The 20,275-nt window shown below is 45.8% G+C and overlaps 1 protein-coding gene and 1 long non-coding RNA gene across 4 annotated transcripts in view; both read right to left on the reverse strand.

Annotated features, from left to right (window-relative positions):
- AK4 (adenylate kinase 4) overlaps window positions 1-11,321 on the reverse strand; it is a 74,278-nt gene extending 62,957 nt beyond the window's left edge. The window contains exons 1-2 of one of the 3 annotated variants that reach the window (XM_066597679.1): window positions 11,151-11,321; window positions 10,098-10,287 (exon numbers count right to left, since the gene is read on the reverse strand). In XM_066597679.1, the coding sequence (XP_066453776.1) occupies window positions 10,098-10,242 (145 nt within the window). In that variant the 5' untranslated portion in view covers window positions 10,243-10,287; window positions 11,151-11,321. Of the gene's footprint in view, window positions 1-10,097; window positions 10,288-10,505; window positions 10,642-10,707; window positions 10,756-11,150 lie in introns of those variants that run through there. The other 2 variants (XM_066597680.1, XM_066597681.1) reach the window with 2 other exon arrangements.
- Window positions 11,322-16,334: 5,013 nt separating this feature from the next.
- Window positions 16,335-19,910, reverse strand: LOC136620047 (uncharacterized). Its single transcript, XR_010791113.1, has 3 exons — window positions 19,876-19,910; window positions 17,884-17,979; window positions 16,335-16,420 (listed from the first exon to the last, which is right to left on the reverse strand). It is a non-coding gene; the product is annotated as an uncharacterized lncRNA (long non-coding RNA).
- Between the last annotated feature and the right edge of the window lie 365 nt (window positions 19,911-20,275).

Genomic DNA, 20,275 nt, shown 5'->3' on the forward strand with positions numbered 1-20,275 from the left:
TCAGGAAAGGAAAATCCATCTGCAGCCAAGTCCTCAGTCACTGGTTAATAGGCCGGGAGAAAAGGTTAAACACTTTGCAAACTAGGTCATAAAATTCCAAGCCACCAACAAGCTGCTCATTGAGAGAGAGCAGCAATCCGCTTACTAGTTTTCATTCCCCATATTAACATGTTGGGGTCAATTCACATGGGGCAAATTTGTTGCATCGATTTCGGTGCCGCTCCCATTCATCTGAACGAGGCTTACAGCATCCATGTGCTTGGCGCCAAAACAACCGCATGCAGATGAAGGGAACGGATTTATAGTCGCAGAAAGTTCTGGAACAAATCTGCCATTTATTCTTAAAGCGACTCTCTGGTTTCAGGGCAACATTCTGTCCCAGGACCGAAGGGGATGGGGGTATTAATTACCTGCCAGTTCTGCAATGACAGTGGGCCCACGAATAGCTAATCAGAGATCCCAGGTGGTGGACCTCCACTGATTAACTACTGATAATCTATTCTGAGGATAGATCATTGATTCACACCCCTTGAATCCCTGGGGAAACAACACTGTATTCTAGCAATTAGATATATTATTCTATATATCTGCAGGGCCACAACCACTAGTGGGCAGCATAACAGTGCCCCGTAGGGGCTGGCAACAAAAATTGTATATTTCTAAATGTGGTTATAGTCTTCCCATTCCAAAAACCCCTAACTTTTTGACATTGGGTGCTTTTAGGCAGTTTTCACACGGATGAGAAAATCGTATGAGATTTGTGCGTTGCGAGATGCACGAATATGAACCCCATTCTTTTAAATTGGGTCATACACGTGTGATTTTTTTCCGCATCGCAGCACGATGCAGGAAACAAATCGCGGCATGTCCTATCTTTTGGCGTGCCCTCACATCGCCAATTGTTTTCAATGGGACCGGCGGCAGCATCACACCACATGCTAGGAACATACGAGTGCAATGCGAGATATCCCTATTGAAAGCAATGGGAGACACTCTGAAATCCTCCGCTGCGGTGTAGGATCGCAACTTCCCCGAAGTGATGCAAGGCACATCGGTGGGGGAAATCACATGCTAGTCAGGTCGTCCCAGCGATGATCCTTCCTGTGCTTTCACACAGGAGTGAACATTGCCAGTGAATGGAGGTGGAGCGGGCCGAAGAGCCTTCCAGTCCGCCCGCCTCCTTTCACAATAAACAGGTAGTCACTCATAGATGAACATCTGCCTGTTTACATGAGCCGATCTGTCCTTCAGTTTTTATGCAGCATAAACTGAGTAATGAACAATGTATTGTTTAGTTGGTGCCTGCATTTAAACTGAACAATAATCGCCCAAATACCCGCTGATCGGCCCAAATTGCCAGTCTTTACTGCACTTCTGTGCTTCTATTTATGATCGAGCTCTGTAGGTTCTCCACAGATTTAGATTGGAGAGTGACACAGTACTAGAATGCATCCAAATGTGCGAGGCCAAATACAAACAGACCTGAAATGATAAGACAAATGATGCCAACTTCCTCCAATAGAAAGTTCTGTCTCCAGGGACTAGTCTGGGGGACTGCAGCTGCAGGAATGCAGTCATACAGGTCCTTGGGCCTTTTTACACAAGCCATCGTAGGAGTTTAAAGGAGCACGGGTCATGATGATTGTCACTTGTTGGCCTAATCTAACGATTTGGACTCTATATGGGACAATTAATCATTCATGCAATCGTTTGTTCCCCATAGAGAATCATTGCGGCTGGCAGCACATCACCTGTTCACACGCGGAGATGTGCTGCTGAGAATGAGGATTGTTCAGGTGTACTAAAGATGCGATCAGCAGATGGACATATAGGAGCATTCACTCTTGTCAGCTGATCGGGTGAAGCTTTATACTGTCAGCCCATGTAAAAAAGATCTTTAATTCATATTTCTAGGTCCTTTATATTCCCCCAATAACCCTTCCCCTTCATGATATTCAAAATCTATCCATATTTGAAAGCCCCTAGATAAAAGAAAAATAAGACAGTAAGTTACATTGCTCCCAGAGAAAGCACCATGCTCTCAATACAAGATAGCATCATACCATCAACAGAAAAATTCAGGGAATAAATACTGTACCAGGACCAAGGTCATCACATAAATACAGCACCAGAATCAACCTCAGTACATGAATAAAGGACAAGAACTGAGCCCATAATATAAATACAGAACTAGAACGAGGCTGATAACATAAATACAGCATCAAAACCAAGTTCAGTGCATAACTACTGTACCAGAACCAAGCTCATAACATAAATACAGCACCAGAAGCAACCTCAGTGCATAAATACATCACCAGAACCAAGCTCAGAAAATCATAACATAGATACAGTAGCAGAACTAAGTGATTCTGTTGTAGGGGCGCTGATGGGGTAACAGTGGCACCCTGGAACATGACAGGAGACAGAGGTAGAAGGAGGATGATTCATGTAGCTCTACAAGACACTGTTGTACGGAGGAAGAAGATCATTTGGCTAATGGGAAGCTAAGGGGGCAACCCCCTCCCCCTTCCCCCAGCCTACATCCTCCTGCTGCCTCCCCTACAAGTTAGTGGCTGGGGTCCTGTGTGACCACATGGGTCACACATAGCTAAGGTCGGCAATGCCCCCATAAGTTTGGTCTCACACGACCGTATTTGAATTTTGGATTCTGCGGTTGGTGTCCTTGTGGTCTTTCCGCAGTAAAACGCGGGCATTGATAGGCTTGCATTTTCATATTTTCCTTTACACTGATGGGTACAAATTGTGTATTCTGCAAGTGGAAGAAATATTGCGGTATGCCCTATTTTACCGCGGAATCCGCATACGGCCCGCAGGTACCCGCATCATCGTTAAGTGACAGCATGGAAAATGCAAACAAACAAACAAAAAAAAATTATTCTGCACTGTACTGCCTGCGAGCTTCCGCGGTCATGTGCAATACAGTAAATTGCCGTACACGGGGTTAACGCCTGTGTGAGGGAGGCTTTAAAAAGATGCATGTGCAGGTTTAAAGCCCATTTGTTACTGCCGTAAATAGGCGTATTGGTGGTCACTAAGGGGTTAAAACCCCAAAATGACAATTCTGTCTAGTGATGCAATGATGCATCCCACCGTTCTTCTAATACTGCAGAACCTGCAGATTTACGGTTCAGGCTTCTGGGAAAGCTGGATGACGACCCCTTTGGAAGCAGTAATGATGGCCGTGATGGCTGACACCCTGATTTTTCAGGCCCTGGTATGACATAAGGATGTTTTATCTTAGGGCCTTGGTCCTTGTAGCATTTTCTAGCATAATGGGTTAAACCAGACTAACACTCGGCTCTTATGTCTGTTTTCGATGCTGGAAGGCTTCAGCATCGGCCCGGCTGTCTGCAGCCACACTGACTGCCTCTTCTGTGTCACACAAATCCTCCTGTGTGCCACACCGCACGTATACCACGTGGCAACTGCAGGTCCCTTTGGGGCAAAACGCCCACTGCTGAGCAACTTCAATGATAATGGAGCAGTGAAGCGGAGGTGCATTAACCTGCAGATAGGACCGCCATTACCGGAGAATTTATCTCATCAACCAGGAACATTGCAAGATAGGAAAAAATAATCCTGAGCTGCATATAAAGCACGGATCTGTGAGCCTTAGGGGATCATCTTACAACAGCCATGGCTACATAGTTTGTGGTCTGTTACCATGGAGACACAAACGGTCTGCAAATCAAATGCGCATGCTTCAGTTGCGGATGCGAATGCTTCTCTATGGGCACTTTGAATTGCGGACCTGCTGCGGGGGTGACCTGTGCGGATTCCACAAATCAAATCCACCCGTGGACATTGGGCCTACGTTGTTTGGTTGGGAAGTGCAACACAGTCACATTTAAATAAATAGGGCTGCACTGAAAAACATATACAGCATTTCTCTAGATCAGGAATAGTGCGGTTTTATACAGAGGGTTGGGTACTCTTTCACACCCGTTGTAACCCTTCCATTAAAGGCTTTGCTGGAGGCCCAGCTAGTACGATACTTTGGATGAAAGTAGAGAACCACTTTAAAAGTGGCGATTGCTTCATCTATATAATTATGTAGATTTGCACACTGCAAAATGTTAAAATATTAAGGTTGCTAAGCAAATCTACCCCTGCGAGCGAGAGTTACATTTACTCTCTGGGGAAAGCCCATATCGTCATAGCACATCACATCAGAAGAGGTTTCGCCCCTTTTTTGGTCCATTGTCGCGTGGTAAGTGAAAACATGTTCCTTGTAAATCTGTGAGTCTCCTTGTAACTATGTACAAAAGCCAAAGTCTGCAAGAACAGAATTAGACTTAGAGATAGGGAAGGAAGGAGGGAAGGTTACTCTATATGCAGGGCTCCCCCCATCTATCTGGACAGAAGAACAGTATGTTACCTTCTAGACCTTCTCCCAGGAGGCAATATTCTTTACAGAATTTCACAGGCACAGATAAATTGCCCTTAATGGGGTAATAATTTTTTAGAGGACTTATGCTCATCTACTGGCTTGTGTTAAGGCCCAATTAGACAACGATTATCGCTCAAAAGCCGTCTTTTGAGCGATAATCGTTGTGTGTAACTGCGCTGACATCCTGCAGTTTTCGTTATGCCGTCGCTCATCGTTGTCTGTCAGCATGCTTAAAGACGACGATGAGCCTCATCAGGGATTCACAGCGGGATACAGCTGATACTATTGTTTCAGCTGTATCCCGCTCCCTGATGACAAGCTGGGTATGAAGAACAGAGCAATCGAGCTCTGTTCTCCATACCCGGCACGGGGCGCTCAGCTGTATAACAGCTGGGCGCTCCATGCAGAAAACAGCTGGATGCAAAAGGAAAGTGGGGACATCCCGCTTGTCTTCTGCATCCTCCACTCGGAGCGCTCGGCTTTATAACAGCCAGGCGCTCGGAGCGGGGAACAGCTGGATGCAGAGGACAAGCAGGGACACCCCGCTTGTCTTCTGCATCCTCCGCTGGCAGCGCAAGGTGACTGTTCATCTTGAGCGATGATCTTGCGCTGTAAATGACTCTGATTATCGCTCAAAAGTTGCTTGAGCGACATCTTTTGAGTGATAATCGTTGTGTCTAAATGGGCCTTTAGTCTCATCACTTCTGTAACATACTTGTATTAAAAATTTTGATGCTTAAGCCCTTTAAATCATGTTTGAAGCGGCTACCACTAGGGGTCTCCCATCCAGCTTCTCTGTCGTTGGGTATAGAGCTTCTATAGTAACAAGGACGTTTCCATAGCAACAGGCTATCTTCACAGGCAGCTCCTGTGCACATACAGGCTGACAGATTTGCAGACACTGTGACAAGGATCTCCACAACCTCTGGCTCTCTTGCTGTTACAGTGTGCGTCTATGTGTTCACACATTACACACACAAATTATAGTGGATTTACTGACCATTGGGCCATAATGTCTTTAAATGCCTGAATCGTCCTGGGATAGTAGAGGAGTGTCATTCAGACACTGCCGCCCTGCTGATTGGAACAGAGACAATGCAATGCAGCAATGGAAGTAAGGGCATGGAATTCAGGACAGTGAACTAATGGCAGAATGCTAGGCTTGCTTCACGCCCCCCCCCCCCCCCCCCCCCCCCCCCCCCCCTGATAGTGGATAGCAATCAGCAGAGCAACAGAAAAATGGGGAAGACCAGAACTTACAAAAAAGAAATGGGGCGCAAACAGCAGCAAATGAGAGGGTTAGAAAAAAGGGGTCGACAATATAGCAAGTCGGTCAGGGCTTGTTTAGCTGCATTTATATGTTGAAATTATCACTAGCTTTCTCGTCCAACACTTTGGCTGATTATTCATATAAACATCTCCTGTTTATATGAAAAACAATGATTGTTATGTCATCATAAAAGATCCAATCAATGACAAATGGGCAAATTATTGTTTGTCGTGTAATCGCTGGAACGTTCATACCAGTCAGTGATGAGATCAGTATTCCTATAAACAATCATTTGGGTGATTAATGCTCTTTAAAAAGCCCTTAAAATGGCATATGCATTAGAAATAGGTTGGTGCTTGAACAAATGTTGAATGACTGATCACTGGGACAACAATCACGGCACAAAATATTTTTTAACATGGTTAACTGCTTTTTCAGATGATGATGGTCTGTCATCAGCCTGCTAAAAAAATTATTCTTTATTACATTACAATAATATGACTACTATAATACTGCCCCCTACGTACGAGACCAGAACTACTATAATACTGCCCCCTACGTACGAGACCAGAACTACTATAATACTGCCCCCTACGTACGAGACCAGAACTACTATAATACTGCCCCCTACGTACGAGAACAGAACTACTATAATACTGCCCCCTATGTACGAGAACAGAACTACTATAATACTGCCCCCTACGTACGAGAACAGAACTACTATAATACTGCCCCCTACGTACGAGAACAGAACTACTATAATACTGCCCCCTACGTACGAGAACAGAACTACTATAATACTGCCCCCTACGTACGAGAACAGAACTACTATAATACTGCCCCCTACGTACGAGAATATAACTACTATAATACTGCCCCCTACGTACGAGAATATAACTACTATAATACTGCCCCCTACGTACGAGAATATAACTACTATAATACTGCCCCCTACGTACGAGAATATAACTACTATAATACTGCCCCCTACGTACGAGAATATAACTACTATAATACTGCCCCCTACGTACGAGAATATAACTACTATAATACTGCCCCCTACGTACTAGAATATAACTACTATAATACTGCCCCCTACGTACTAGAATATAACTACTATAATACTGCCCCCTACGTACTAGAATATAACTACTATAATACTGCCCCCTACGTACTAGAATATAACTACTATAATACTGCCCCCTACGTACTAGAATATAACTACTATAATACTGCCCCCTACGTACTAGAATATAACTACTATAATACTGCCCCCTACGTACTAGAATATAACTACTATAATACTGCCCCCTACGTATTAGAATATAACTACTATAATACTGCCCCCTACGTACTAGAATATAACTACTATAATACTGTGCCCTACGTACAAGAATATAACTACTATAATACTACCCCCTACGTACAGGAATATAACTACTATAATACTGCCTCCTACGTACAGGAATGTAACTACTATAATACTGCCCCCTACGTACAAGAATGTAACTACTATAATACTGCCCCCTACATACAAGAACGTAACTACTATAATACTGCCCCCTACATACAAGAATGTAACTACTATAATACTGCCCCCTACATACAAGATCGTAACTACTATAATACTGCCCCCTACATACAAGAATGTAACTACTGTAATACTACCCCCTATGTACAAGAATATAACTTATAATACTGCCTCCTATGTACAAGAATATAACTACTATAATACTGCCTCCTATGTACAGGAATATAACTACTACAATACTCCCTACTACATACAAGAATGTAACTACTATAATACTGCCCCCTATGTACAAGAATATAACTACTATATTACTGCCCCCTATGTACAGGAATATAACTACTATAATACTGCCCCCTATGTACAAGAATATAACTACTATAATACTGCCCCCTATGTACAAGAATATAACTACTATAATACTGCCCCTATGTACAAGAATATAACTACTATAATACTGCCCCCCTATGTACAAGAATATAACTACTATAATACTGCCCCCTATGTACTGGAATATAACTACTATAATACTGCCCCCTATGTACAAGAATATAACTACTATAATACTGCCCCCTACGTACAAGAATATAACTATTTTCACACATGAGTTCCGTTCGATACCAATATGGACAAAACTTGCACATTGAAATGAATGTGTTTATTCACTGCATATCTTACTTGGGGGCGATTCCTCGACAGGAATCACCCATTATCTCCTGTGGGTTCATTAAAAAATAAAAAGGAGTGAAAAAACTAGTAGAAGCACTTGCAACTTTTTAACATGCATGAACAACGTGATTGAAAAATCGTAAGTACATAGATGCAATGTGTTTAAGCAAAACTGCATCACGCTCGCACCCAGAATTGCAATTATAGCGCGTGATAGCGGTCTGAGTTTCGCTTAGCGATATCGTACTCGCACTTGTGAATGCACCCTCGCACAATGCTGCGTTTACAGCCGTGTAACTTTACAGTGGTTATATCTCACCAAGATCAGACAGCAGCAGTATAAAGGCGGGAGGCGAGGCCTGGTGGTTGCAGGAGAAACACAGGACAGCATGCGGTAAACAGGACTAGCAAGGATTTAGGTGGAGATGACCTTGGGAGAGCAACATTCTCTGAAGACACCAACCACAGTGTTCAGGCCCGATTGGTCTGAGATATTTAAGAGTGTTCTCATACAGGCAGAGTTACTCCGCGTGAACGTCACAGAATTTGGTGAAATTCTGCACCAAAATCCACATGTCTAAACGCAGAATTTGATACAGAATTGTCTGCAGAATTCTGCCATTTTCATTCTGCATCAAAATCTGCACATGATCAGTGTGGAGTTTGTTTATGAACATTCTGCAAGAACGCAAGTTTTGCAACATTCTTGCAGAATAATCCTGCAAATGTGAAAGCACCCAAAAGACTCTTATAACAACTGCACAGCGGTATGGGGATCTACAGATGCAGCTGCAGAGCTGAACTTGTCATTGACCTGGTCATTTTCAACATGACAGTTGAGGAGAGCGCGGCCGCAGCGGAAGAATAAAAAAATGAACATGCTGCGGCTGGTTTAATCCGCGCCACAGTGCTGGCTTCTTTCGCCTTTGCCGCTGTGGATCCACCGTCCCGTGTGGACGAGAAATCTGAGAACTCTCGTCCACATGGCTGGCTAATACAGGGATTAGCGGCCGCAGGCGGATTTGCCACGACAAAACACTGGACAGAATTTCCGCGGCAAATCCGCCCAGTGTGAGCCCAGCCTAAGCGAACTCAAAAGCTTTTTCTATAGTGCCGCAGAGAACACATCACAATAGACAAACGTAGAGCAAAGTCAGCTCTACTACACTAATGAGCTCATCTTTCTCTTCATATGGCCACTACAGCTGCTTTAGGGCTTGTTAGAAGGATCAAGTTGGTTCATTCAATCATTTCTATGGGTCTCGGCTATCTCTGGCAGTCTTACAGAGATAAATGGAGAGGTAGTGTGCATGTGACCAGCACTCCAATTATATGGGGACTCTTGAGACCCTCATTCTTGTGGTCAGTGGGGGTACTAGTGGTCAGATCCCCACCGATATAGTACTTAGCGCCTATCCTGTGGATAGGTGATTCTATTTTTGGGGGACAAGCCCTTTAAGTTCTGCAAAGTTCAAGTGTTTTGTCCCACCTAGTGTGACCTACAACCATCAAGCTTACTGTGCCACTACGAGTGCTTGTAACCGTAGACGGTTGTGAAGAAGATAGTATGTATTATTTTCATTGTAAAAGGAGCACCCACTAAATATCTCCTACATGTTCCATATCTATCTATGTACGTACTCTTACAGTGGCTTTATATAGGACGACTGATGGACGCATAAGCCCACTCTGCCTCCATTCACTGAGCGATGATTGCTCCTATATAATAGCACAGCACCTAATATCGCTGGGATAACTGTTCTTCCGTGTGAGAGGGCCCTTATCATACATGTGCTTTCAGGCAGTAGCGATAGTTGTTCAGTAAATGTAGGCAGAGCTCGCTGGACATCTCTTCTCCCCACCCACCTCCATTCACTGTGAACAGGCAGTCCTTCATAGATGACAGACTGCCTGTTTACACTGGGTGAGAAGTTGCTCATCTATGTATCAATATATTATCTAAATATCCGTCTGTCTGTCTGTGAATGAATCTATGTATCTGCAATGGGTTTAACAGTATCCACGCTATGGCTCGCAGTCATCACAGCACCTAGTATCCAGTTCCTCTCATAGCAGTGCTTTTTACAGATCCACATATTGTATCGGTTTCCTTCTGCCATATGTAGCAGCTCATTAATAATACATAGGTTATAGCAGAGAACGGTTACTGCCTCCACTGCATTGTGCTCAGGAGAAATCTGCAGGGAGCATTATCTTACCAGTGTTGGATCGGATGTTCTGCCTCAAGAAATCACCGCTGGACAGATGCTGCAGCCCAAAGTTCTTGGCGATCCTATGGCACACGGTCCCTTTGCCAGATCCCGGTGGTCCAAGAATGACAGCTCTCAAAAGTTTGGACGCCATCAGAAGGGGTGTTTGTACTTCTGGAAATCCAACTCTGCTGAGGATCTGTAAAAGGACCAATCGGGAAAAAATATTTGGTTACAGCCTCCTGCTCTGTCCCGGCCCCTCTTAAGATGCCAACAAAACCCTTAAATTAAATTAACCCCTTCCACTCCAAATTAAAGTGACTCGACCTAGGCTATTATAAAAATTGGAAACTAAGAAGCTAAGAAATCAATATCTATTAATGTCTGTAAACTATTTGCAATGTACTGGTCTGCAACCTTTTGTGACACCCGAGCTCCTAGCACAGCCTAGTAGCTGCATGTAACTTGCGGCTCTCTGGCTGTTGAGACACTACAACTGCCAGCATGACCTGATAGCAAGTTGTAGTTCCCTGGCTGATGTGACACTACAATTCCCAGCACTGCCTGCAACTTGTAGCTTCCTAGCTGTTGCGACACTGCAACTCCAAGCATGCCCGACCTCTGTATGCAACCCGTGGCTCTCCAGCTATTGTGAAAAGTATGGCTCTCGGCATGATCTGTAAACTGTAGGTTGCAGACCACCAATCGGATGCAATACAACACTACACACATTTTCTTAAAGCAACAGGACGCCAAAATTTCCATAGATCCGTAAGTACAGCTGACCACATCAACAGATTTCCCGTTTCTGCTACAACGAGTCTTCTCATATCCTTAATATCAGCTTTATTCTTAATTTATACGACTTGCTAAATACAACGCAACTGGTGCGTACGGTCACAGCGCAGCCGATAATGGCATTAACTAATATTACAATTCTCTAGTGCCACCCTAAGGAGCCTTCCTTTTTGCACTTTGCAGCTTTCGTTGACAGCCAGAGAATATAAGGCTGAGCTGAGACACAACATCCTTGTGTTTGCAATTTGCAAAGTCCCAACTCACCTCCTGGTTTCCTCTATATCCTGCAATATGGCGAGAAAGCAGCAGGAGGAATTCCTACATTACATGTTCCAGGTCCAGGCTGGGAGCCTTTAAGGGAGAGGATTGTCTGAGGCACAGGAGGGACACGACGCCCAGCGCAGGCTGCTCCCTCACACATCAGCAGCAAAGAATTCTGCACAATTCATTGTGGAGACTCAGACGCCCCGCTGCAAGGCCTTCTGGGAGATGTAGTCTCAATGCTTCTCACAAAAACATAGGACTATGGAAGATTAAACTACAGCTCTTTGGTGCCACCAAGTGGACAATGTCTAAACAGCTGAAATGCATTTTGGATACAATTTACTGTAATTTGTTGCAAACTGTGTCGTTTTTTTACATTTTTTGTAAGGCTTTATGTAACTAAACTATAATCATTGTGTAATGACATTTTCTGCAACGTTTGGATATACTTTGTGTTTCAATTCTTCCCCATTTACAAGATCGCTGCTTACCAACAAAAATTGTGAACATTCTTGTTTCTGTTCAAAGGCTGAAAATCCGTACAGACCCAATACTTACCCCAACTGAGAGCTTGAGAGATACAAGTGTGTAGCTTAGACAATCCCGTGTGAGCTCAACTCCAAGCTAATATATTTTACCCATCCAGGCGCTTTTACACCGCAGCAATACGTCTGTGTGATCTGATGCATTGGAATCCAATGCATCAGATGGTAGCGTATATTGGCCGGTCGTGCAAACGGCAGCTGATATACGTTCGTGTAAATAAGCCCTAAGGCTGTATTCATATGGGCGAGTGTGACATTGCCAACGTTGTTGGGTTTTCTCGAGTAGCTGTGTGAACAGTATGATCGAGGAAAGACATGCAGCGAAGCGAATCCTCTGGACGTAATCAACATGTCATTAAAAGGGGTCAGAGGAGGATGTCAGGAATCATTCTGATGAACCAGAACTGCACAGTCAAGCATATTGTAGCCAAATACAACACTGGTGCTCCAACTAACACATCAGAACTTACAACTCGTCATCCCTTAAGGCTGAATGCGCACGGCCAGGTTGGATTCCGCATGTGGGATCCCGCAGTGGAATCCGACCCAGTGGCTGGCTGGTGACCCCTGCTTACCTGTCTGCAGTGTTCTTTATCTGTAATGCGGATGTGCCGGATGGTGTGCTGATGCACATGCGCAGTACAGATGACACTGTGCCGTCGCTAGGTGATGACGCGGATCGGATGGCTTCCATTGACTTCTATGGAAGCCATCCACTTGGAATCCACACCAAAATAGGACATGCTGTGATTTTCCCTCTGTGAGCGGGAAATCAGAATTAATTTCCGCTCGTAGACATGGAAAAGCGATTTTCTATAGCATGTCAATGGGCAGTATTTGCTGCAGAATCTGGAGGCGGATACCCGCTCCGGATTCCGCAATGCAAATATGCCCGTGTGCATTGGGAGTAACACAGATGGGCTATAACGGCAGATGACCTGTATCTAAGAGAAATGCAAGGCTCCGGTGGGCAAAAGAGTGTAAAAACAGCACCTTGTCAGATGAATCCAGATTTCTGTTGTATATTGCTGACTGGAGGTCAGAATTTGGCACAAGCAGCATAAATCAATCGCCCCTTCCTCTCAGCTGGTCAGAACATGTTGGGACCTCCAGCTAATTACGAACAGCTGCAAGAAACTCTAATTGCTGCAGTTCTGAAGGCCAAAGGAGGTCCAACGCACTACTAGTCTCCAATAAAAGGGTTTATTTAGACGACCGTATATCGGCTCGGTTTTCACGCCGAGCCGATACATGGTGTCCTTGTCTGCAGGGAGAGGATGGAAGAGCCAGGAGCAGGAACTGCGCTCCCGCCTCTCACCACTATTTGCAATGGGCGGAGTGGGATGGGGCAGAGCTAAGCAGTGGGACCTATTGCAAATAGTGGCAAGGGGCGGAGAGGGGGCGGGAGCTCAGTTCCTGCTCCTGGCTCTTCCACTCTCCTCCTCCCCTGCAGACAAAGACACCGTATATCGGCTCGGCGTGAAAACCGAGCCGATATACGGTCGTCTAAATAAGTCCAAATGGTCATTCAGTGTGTTATGACGTAAGCAAATGACGGGGAATAAAGGAAATTCTGTGCATTGTTTATTATGTGTTTTAGACACTTTTATAGCTCACTGGACAGATCTCAAAAACTCTGACCCCTAATGCTTTATATGAAGAATTTAATTCTGTCTCGATGCCATTGTGGCAAAATCATTTAAGGCCGTTTTCCCAAGGCCAAAAATTTGTTTGAGATTTGTGTGTTGCGAGACGCACAAATTTCGCATGACTGTGAACCCCATTCTTTTGAATGAGGTCATGTACTTGGAGCGATTTTTTTTTTTTTTGCCCGCATTGCGGTTACAGGAAAAAAAGTTGAGACATGTCCTGTCTTTGGGCATTCCCTCGGAGTGCGTCATCCATTGTTTTCAAGAGGGCTGCATAAAAACATCGGATGGTGTGCGAGGTGCATGCGAGTGTGATGTTTCTCATTGATCAGCTGTGCCGGAGGATCGCTATTTTCCTGAAGTGATGAGAGGCGTTTTTGTTGGAGACATCGCAATATTGGGCCCATTACTCGCCCATGTGAAATTAGCCTAAGGGCTTATTCAGACGACCGTATATAATAATAAACTTTATTTATATAGCGCCAACATATTCCGCAGCTCTTACATAGACAGGGGGAATACAGAAAGACAAAAGTACAAACATTACAGAACCACGGTTACATAGTAATCAGATGATGAAAACAATAGGGGTGAGGGTCCTGCTCCAACGAGCTTACATCCTACGAATAGTGGGGTGATACAGAAGGTAAAGGGGCTGGAGATGTGCACTGTATGGCGAGGTGGAGAGTGAGGGATGCTATACACAGACAATGGTCAGACATTTAGCTGTGTGACGGCAGAATCAGTATGACTGCAGGAGCGGTTTATGATGGCTAGCAGGGATTACAGTCAGTAGGTCAGGGAGCATGTTATCAGGTGGCATACAGAGGGGTTTGTTTAGGGAATGCGGTATGCCTCCCTGAAGAGGTGTGTTTTTAGAGCACGCCTGAAGTTCTGCGAGTCCTGGATTGCTCGGGTAGCCTTTGGTAGTGCGTTCCAGAGGACAGGTGCTTCTCTGGAGAAGTCTTGGAGGCGGGAATGAGAAATTCGAATTAAAGGGGCGCTCAGTCTGGTTTCGTTAGCAGAGTGGAGAGCCCGGGCTGGGTGATGGATTGTGATAAGGGAGGCAATATAGGGAGGTGCTGCGCTGTGGAGGGTTTTGTGGATGAAGGTAGCGAGTTTAAATTGAATTCTGTATTTAACGGGCAGCCAGTGCAGTGACCGGCACAGGGCAGAGGCGTCCGAGTAGCGGCTGGACAGGAAGATGAGCCAGGCTGCCGCATTTAGGATGGATTGGAGAGGGTAGAGTCTGGTGCAGGGGAGGCCGATCAGCAACGAGTTGCAATAATCGAGCCGGGAGCATATTCACGCCGGCCGATATACGTCGTCCCTCTCTGCAGGGGGAGGAGGCTGGAAGAGCCGGGAGCAGTGCTCTGAGCTCCCGCCCCATCTCCGCCCCTCTGCACTATTTGCAATGAGGGGAGGCGGGACGGAGGTGAAGCTAATTTCCGGAACTTAGCCCCACCCCCTCTCATTGCAAATAGTGCCGAGGGGCGGAGAGGAGGCAGAGAGGGGCGGGAGCTCAGTGCACTGCTCCCGACTCTTTCAGCCTCCTCCCCCTGCAGAGAGGGACGCCGTATATCAGCCAGCGTGAATACCCGGCCGATATACGGTCGTCTGAATAAGCCCTAAAGAGGATTTTCACCTATAACAGAAGGCTGGGTTCACAGCCGTACAGAAATTCCGCAAGATTTCCTCTGAAGGAATGCAGCTTTGCGGCCTTTCACTGCAGATTTTGGAGCAGCTTCACCGCCTGCATTCTGCTGTGGCCATCTCTCCCCATAGAGAGGAGAGAGGCCATTGCGGAAAAGGGGAAAGAATTGACATGCCACGTCTTTGAATTCCGCATGGCATGTCAATTTCAGTGCAGCTTCGATTTTGCAAATCTCGTCCACTTTGCTGGCTAATCCCAGGATTAAGGGCTTATTCCGACAACCGTATATCAGCTGGGTTTTCACGCCCGGACGATATACGGTGTCCCTCTCTGCAGGGGGAGGACGCTGGAAGAGCCAGGAGCAGTGCACTGAGCTCCTGCCCCCTCTCCACTATTTGCAACGGGAAGGGGCAGAGCTAAGTTCCGGAACGTTACCCCCCCACGCCTCCTCCCATTGCAAATAGTGGCAAGGGGTGGAGAAGTGGCGGGAGCTCAGTACGCTACTTCCTGCTTTTCCAGCCTCTGACATATGAAAACCCATCCGACATATGGTCGTCTGAAGCCGCCCTAAAGCCGAGGGCGGAATTTCCGCGCAGAAAGTCTGCACTGAAATTGCACAGCAATTACGCCCTGTGTGAACCCAGCCTAGGGGTTGTCTTAAATTAATTAATTAGAAGCGAATTCTATTTTGTTTTGTGTAAAGCAATGTGACAACAGAAAGTGAATTCTGATAATAGTAATTTAGGAACGGGTCAGATTCCGCAAGCGGGAATCCGACTCTGGCAGCAGCCGGCATCCGCGCATACCATCTTTTTCTTCTTTTCTCTGAACCGCGGATGCCTGCGGTGAGCCACCAGCAGACATGCGCAGTACCGATTTTTTTCTAATGTTTAGCTTTCATGCGTCGTCACAAGGCGATGACACAGAATCCGCGAGCTGTCCGCAATGCCAATTGCAGACGACCTGCGGGATGGACGATCTCTATTGACTTCAATAACGAAAATAGAGCATGCTGCAATTTTTCCTCCACTCGCAAAAACCGCAATTGGTTTCCAGAAGCCTGCCGGAAGAATCGATTCCCCACAGCATGCTATGAACAGCTGTTGCTGCAGACCCGCGGTGTGGACGCCGACCGTGGATTCCGCAATGCAAATCCGTTCATGCGCAGGCGGCTTAAAGCACCAACTTTTTCTGCAGCATCGTACAATCTGCTGACATACTGAGAATGGTCACTATGGCTGCACTTCCTGTTATCATTTTTGCTAAAACCGCCACTACAGCAAGACATTAACTCAAGATACTTTCAGGAGTAACTAAAAACCATAGTTACCAAGTTTTTGGCTGCTGCTTTAACTTCTGATTGCCTGCACGTGCCTCCACTCCGTGCACATGTCCTTGAATCATCTCTTTCTTTACTGTCCCCTTAAATAAAGCAGGAAAGGAAACAGATGGTGTTACAATTTAAGCAATATCTGTGAGGATCTGATTCTTCCCTTCCCCCCTTCAGCGTGACAAATCTCCATATAACGTTCAGAGCATGTGAAGGTTACAAATCAGACAGGAGAAGACAAAAACATTGCATGCATTTTAGGATAGTGAAGGGGTTAATCAAAATAGTTTAGGGCACAAAGAAAGTACCTATAATTTAAAGGGCGCCTATCGCGTCCTCACGGCATCATAAACTAAGTTCTGGTGCTATTAGATGATGTGACAAGGAGTCAGGTATTTTTCTGCTCACCTGCATCAGCGGCGTCCCCTTCTGACGTCCCGGCGGCGCACGAAAATCTGACTCTTTTCAAAAAAGTCCCATGGGTGCTCTCTCCTATACAAGTCTATGGGAGAGAGTGCGCATAGGACTCTGAAAAGAGTTCAATTTTCATACCGTGCACCAACTTTAGAGATGGGACACTGCTGGATCGCGGGTGAGTATAAAAAGTACAACAGCTCCTCTAACAGCACCATAACTTAGTTTATGGTCCTGTGGGGACGTGACAGTTTCCCTTTAAAGTGGTTTGCCACCTCTTTAATTAAAAAAAATGTTTTGGTATATGGCGGGGGAATCAGACAGCGCTATATAATGGCAGTGGCCCAAAGTGGTATTGCAGGCCCAGTTCGTATTGAAGTGAATGGGAGCTGTGCCTGCAATACCACACTGGTCCACTGCACAATGTACAGCTCTATCTGCTCCTGCTTCATACAAGGCATGAGCAGCTGGGCGAACAGCTGATCGACTGGAGGCCCGGGAGGCTGACCCCTGCAAGTAAGCTATTAATGACCTATCCTCTGCATAGGTCATACATTTTTAGAAGCTCAATTAAATTAAATTAAATAGGTTAAACATTTATAATAGGGTTGGATCTGATTTTCTGATACAGCGCTCTGAACCTCCTACATTCCTTCACACAACTATAGATGAAAAAATTCTGGCTACTGGTAGACACCACTAGGGGGAGCTCACAGCATATGGGTTTATACAGCTTCCATAAACCATATAATAAATTCATATAGCCTTATTGGCAGTAGAAAGATTTTATTATTTAAACAGGTATTCCGGTATTTAGGATATCATCCATACTTGATTGGTGGGGGTCTGCCGCTCTGGATCGCTGCTGATCCTCCAGCCAGCTGTCAGCGCAGAGAAGTTGCACGTCTGCAGAGGTGTAATGGAAGACACCACTCCCACTGATCCTATTATAGCTTATAGGATTATAGTCTTTTTATGGATTGGTGGGCTTCCTGGTGGATCATGGCTGTTTTATATGCTAACTTGGATTGCTTTCCATAGAAACCCCCCCTCTCGACTTATTCTGGCTACTCGTAGACACCACTAGGGGGAGCTCACAGCACAAGGGTTTATTCTCCACTTATTCTGACTAGTACATTACCTGAGTTCTACCTATTTCCCTTCTCGCGGTGCCTGCTTCACCTGGGTCTCTTACGGTTCCCGGATTGATGGTGAGCCCACTCCTTAGACAGATGTCCTGTGGACAGAGAAGTGGAAGCAGCATTATTGTATCCAGTACCATTCCCGGCTATTAGGGTTTATTCACATGAGTGATGTTCACACGTGAGCTTTGCACGTATCGCACAAAACGTGCGCAAATACGAAATCTATTTTTTAGAATGGATTCATTCACACGAGCGATGTGCCTGCGAGTGCGATGTGATGTCACCCACTGAAGTCAATGGAAAATGCTTAGGCGCAATGTCTACGGGCGGAATTTGATTTGCAGAATCCGCATTGGTCACCCGTGCGGAAGATCCACAACTCAAAGTGCCTGTAGGGAAGCACTGAATTTAAGCATGTGGATTTGATTTGCGGACCGTTTGGGGCGGAAAACAAATCACATTGCGGATTCCGTGCGGACGGGCTCAATAGAAGTCAATGGGTATGGACGATCCGCGGCGCATCCGCAAATATAATTGCAGATGGACTGCGGATTTGAAGGTGAAACACGTTAAAAACGCTATAAACACTCTGCACCCCGCATTTTTAACGCACCCCATTCATGTCAACGGGCGATGCAGTAAGTCAAACGCGCTGCAACACTGAAAATAGGATATTGAGCGTTCATTTTAGCGTGTTAAGAACGCTGCGCTAAAACGCTCATCGGAGAGGCTCCATTGAAGTGAAAGGTGGTTTAGTGCAGCGTTGAAAACACCCGCTAAACCCTGCAAAAATACGCCTGTGTGTGAGCATATGGTCACAGCGAATCACGTACGCGGGTTTTAGGTGCATAGGTGGCCATGTTGCCACTGGTGCGAAACACGCACGCAAGAAAAATAGCAGCATGCTCTATCTTGGTGTGTATTCTGCGCTCACACACGTTAAGATAGTACGTGGCGATTGACAGCGCACTGCAAGTACGCAATATTATTACATGCTTGCTGCATGCCCTTTGCAGGCGGCCCACGGCGAGATTCGCTCCCGTGACCCCGGCCCGTGGCGCAGAGCGGTTACATTTACTGTGTTCCCCTGTTTGCACCAAGTGAAGGTAGTTTCACAAGGGCGATCGCGATATCTTTGTTCACACGATTTTTGAGCGTCGGTGCTGCTTTCTCTCACAAACACATCGCTGCCGCTCGCGGTTTTCTCCTGAGTAACACAATAGGACTTAGGCATCGCACTAAAATCGCAAGTTCATGCGATACGATAAAACGAAGGCTGCATAGGGAAACATGGGCGATAAAAAAGAGCAAAAACGCAGAAAAAAGATAGGACATATGACGCGATTCTTCTCTCTCGCAGGATTGAAAACATCGCAAATGTGATGGAAACCATTGAAAAGCATGGGTTTCATAATGCTGCATTATCACGCGCTCTTGCATCGCGCAATTTTATTGCCCGTGTGACACCATGTTGATGTGTTTGCTCACTACACTGGACATAAAAAACCCCCCAGAAATTAACAAAAAAACACACACAGTGAAAGCGGTGGGGTTTTTCATGCCATAAAACTGCATACACCCGTGTGAATGACGTGATATTTTTACGGTAATTTCCGGATGGCCGACAAACCGGATACACAATATCCCAAAGTTGTCTGTATCGCTTCACACACACAGGTTAGATACAGCAGTCAATCATATTCTTGCTTTTATTCTTTTAGCCATCGTGACAGAATGTATACTGCAATCTGATTGGTTGCTACGGACAAACGCTCTACCCTACTGGCTTTGAAGCCATAGCAACCAATCAGGACGCTACTTTCGTTCTCCTAGCCGCCTCAGTGGGCTATAAACTGTACGCTGATTGGTTGCTAGGGGCCCCAGCCTGTTCTCCCCGTTGCTAGGCATCCCTCACGATAAAATGGTGCCCAGTCAGACGACATTTCCCTATAAACCCCAACAATAAAGTCCCTACAATGTAACAACACCTCATAATCATGTGTATAACAGTGTATCAGCCCCGCCGCCGCGCCTCCTCCCCGCCTCATGTGCCTTTTGTTATTTTCCTGTCATGAGACCCGGAAGTTTGTTTTTTTTTCTTCTCCCATCACATGGCTGGGAGAGATTTAATAAAAACACAAAAATGGCGACAGTCACGTTACTGCTGCTGCGTCACCAGCTCTCCCTCCTGCAGACGAGGGTGCACGGCGGCTGCCAGAGCTGGGGGGCTGCAGAGAGGCGAGGCTGGAGCCCCCCTGGGGAGGCTGGAGGGGGCAGCTGGCCATAACACTGGCTGCATGCAGGTGAGTAGCAGCTCCGGGGAGCTCCTGGTTATAAACTGCAATCTGTTGTATTGCAGCATCTGCATTCAGTGCCCAGACCTGCAGG

This window comes from Eleutherodactylus coqui, chromosome 3 (genome assembly GCF_035609145.1).
Source record: "Eleutherodactylus coqui strain aEleCoq1 chromosome 3, aEleCoq1.hap1, whole genome shotgun sequence".
Lineage (NCBI taxonomy): Eukaryota > Metazoa > Chordata > Amphibia > Anura > Eleutherodactylidae > Eleutherodactylus > Eleutherodactylus coqui.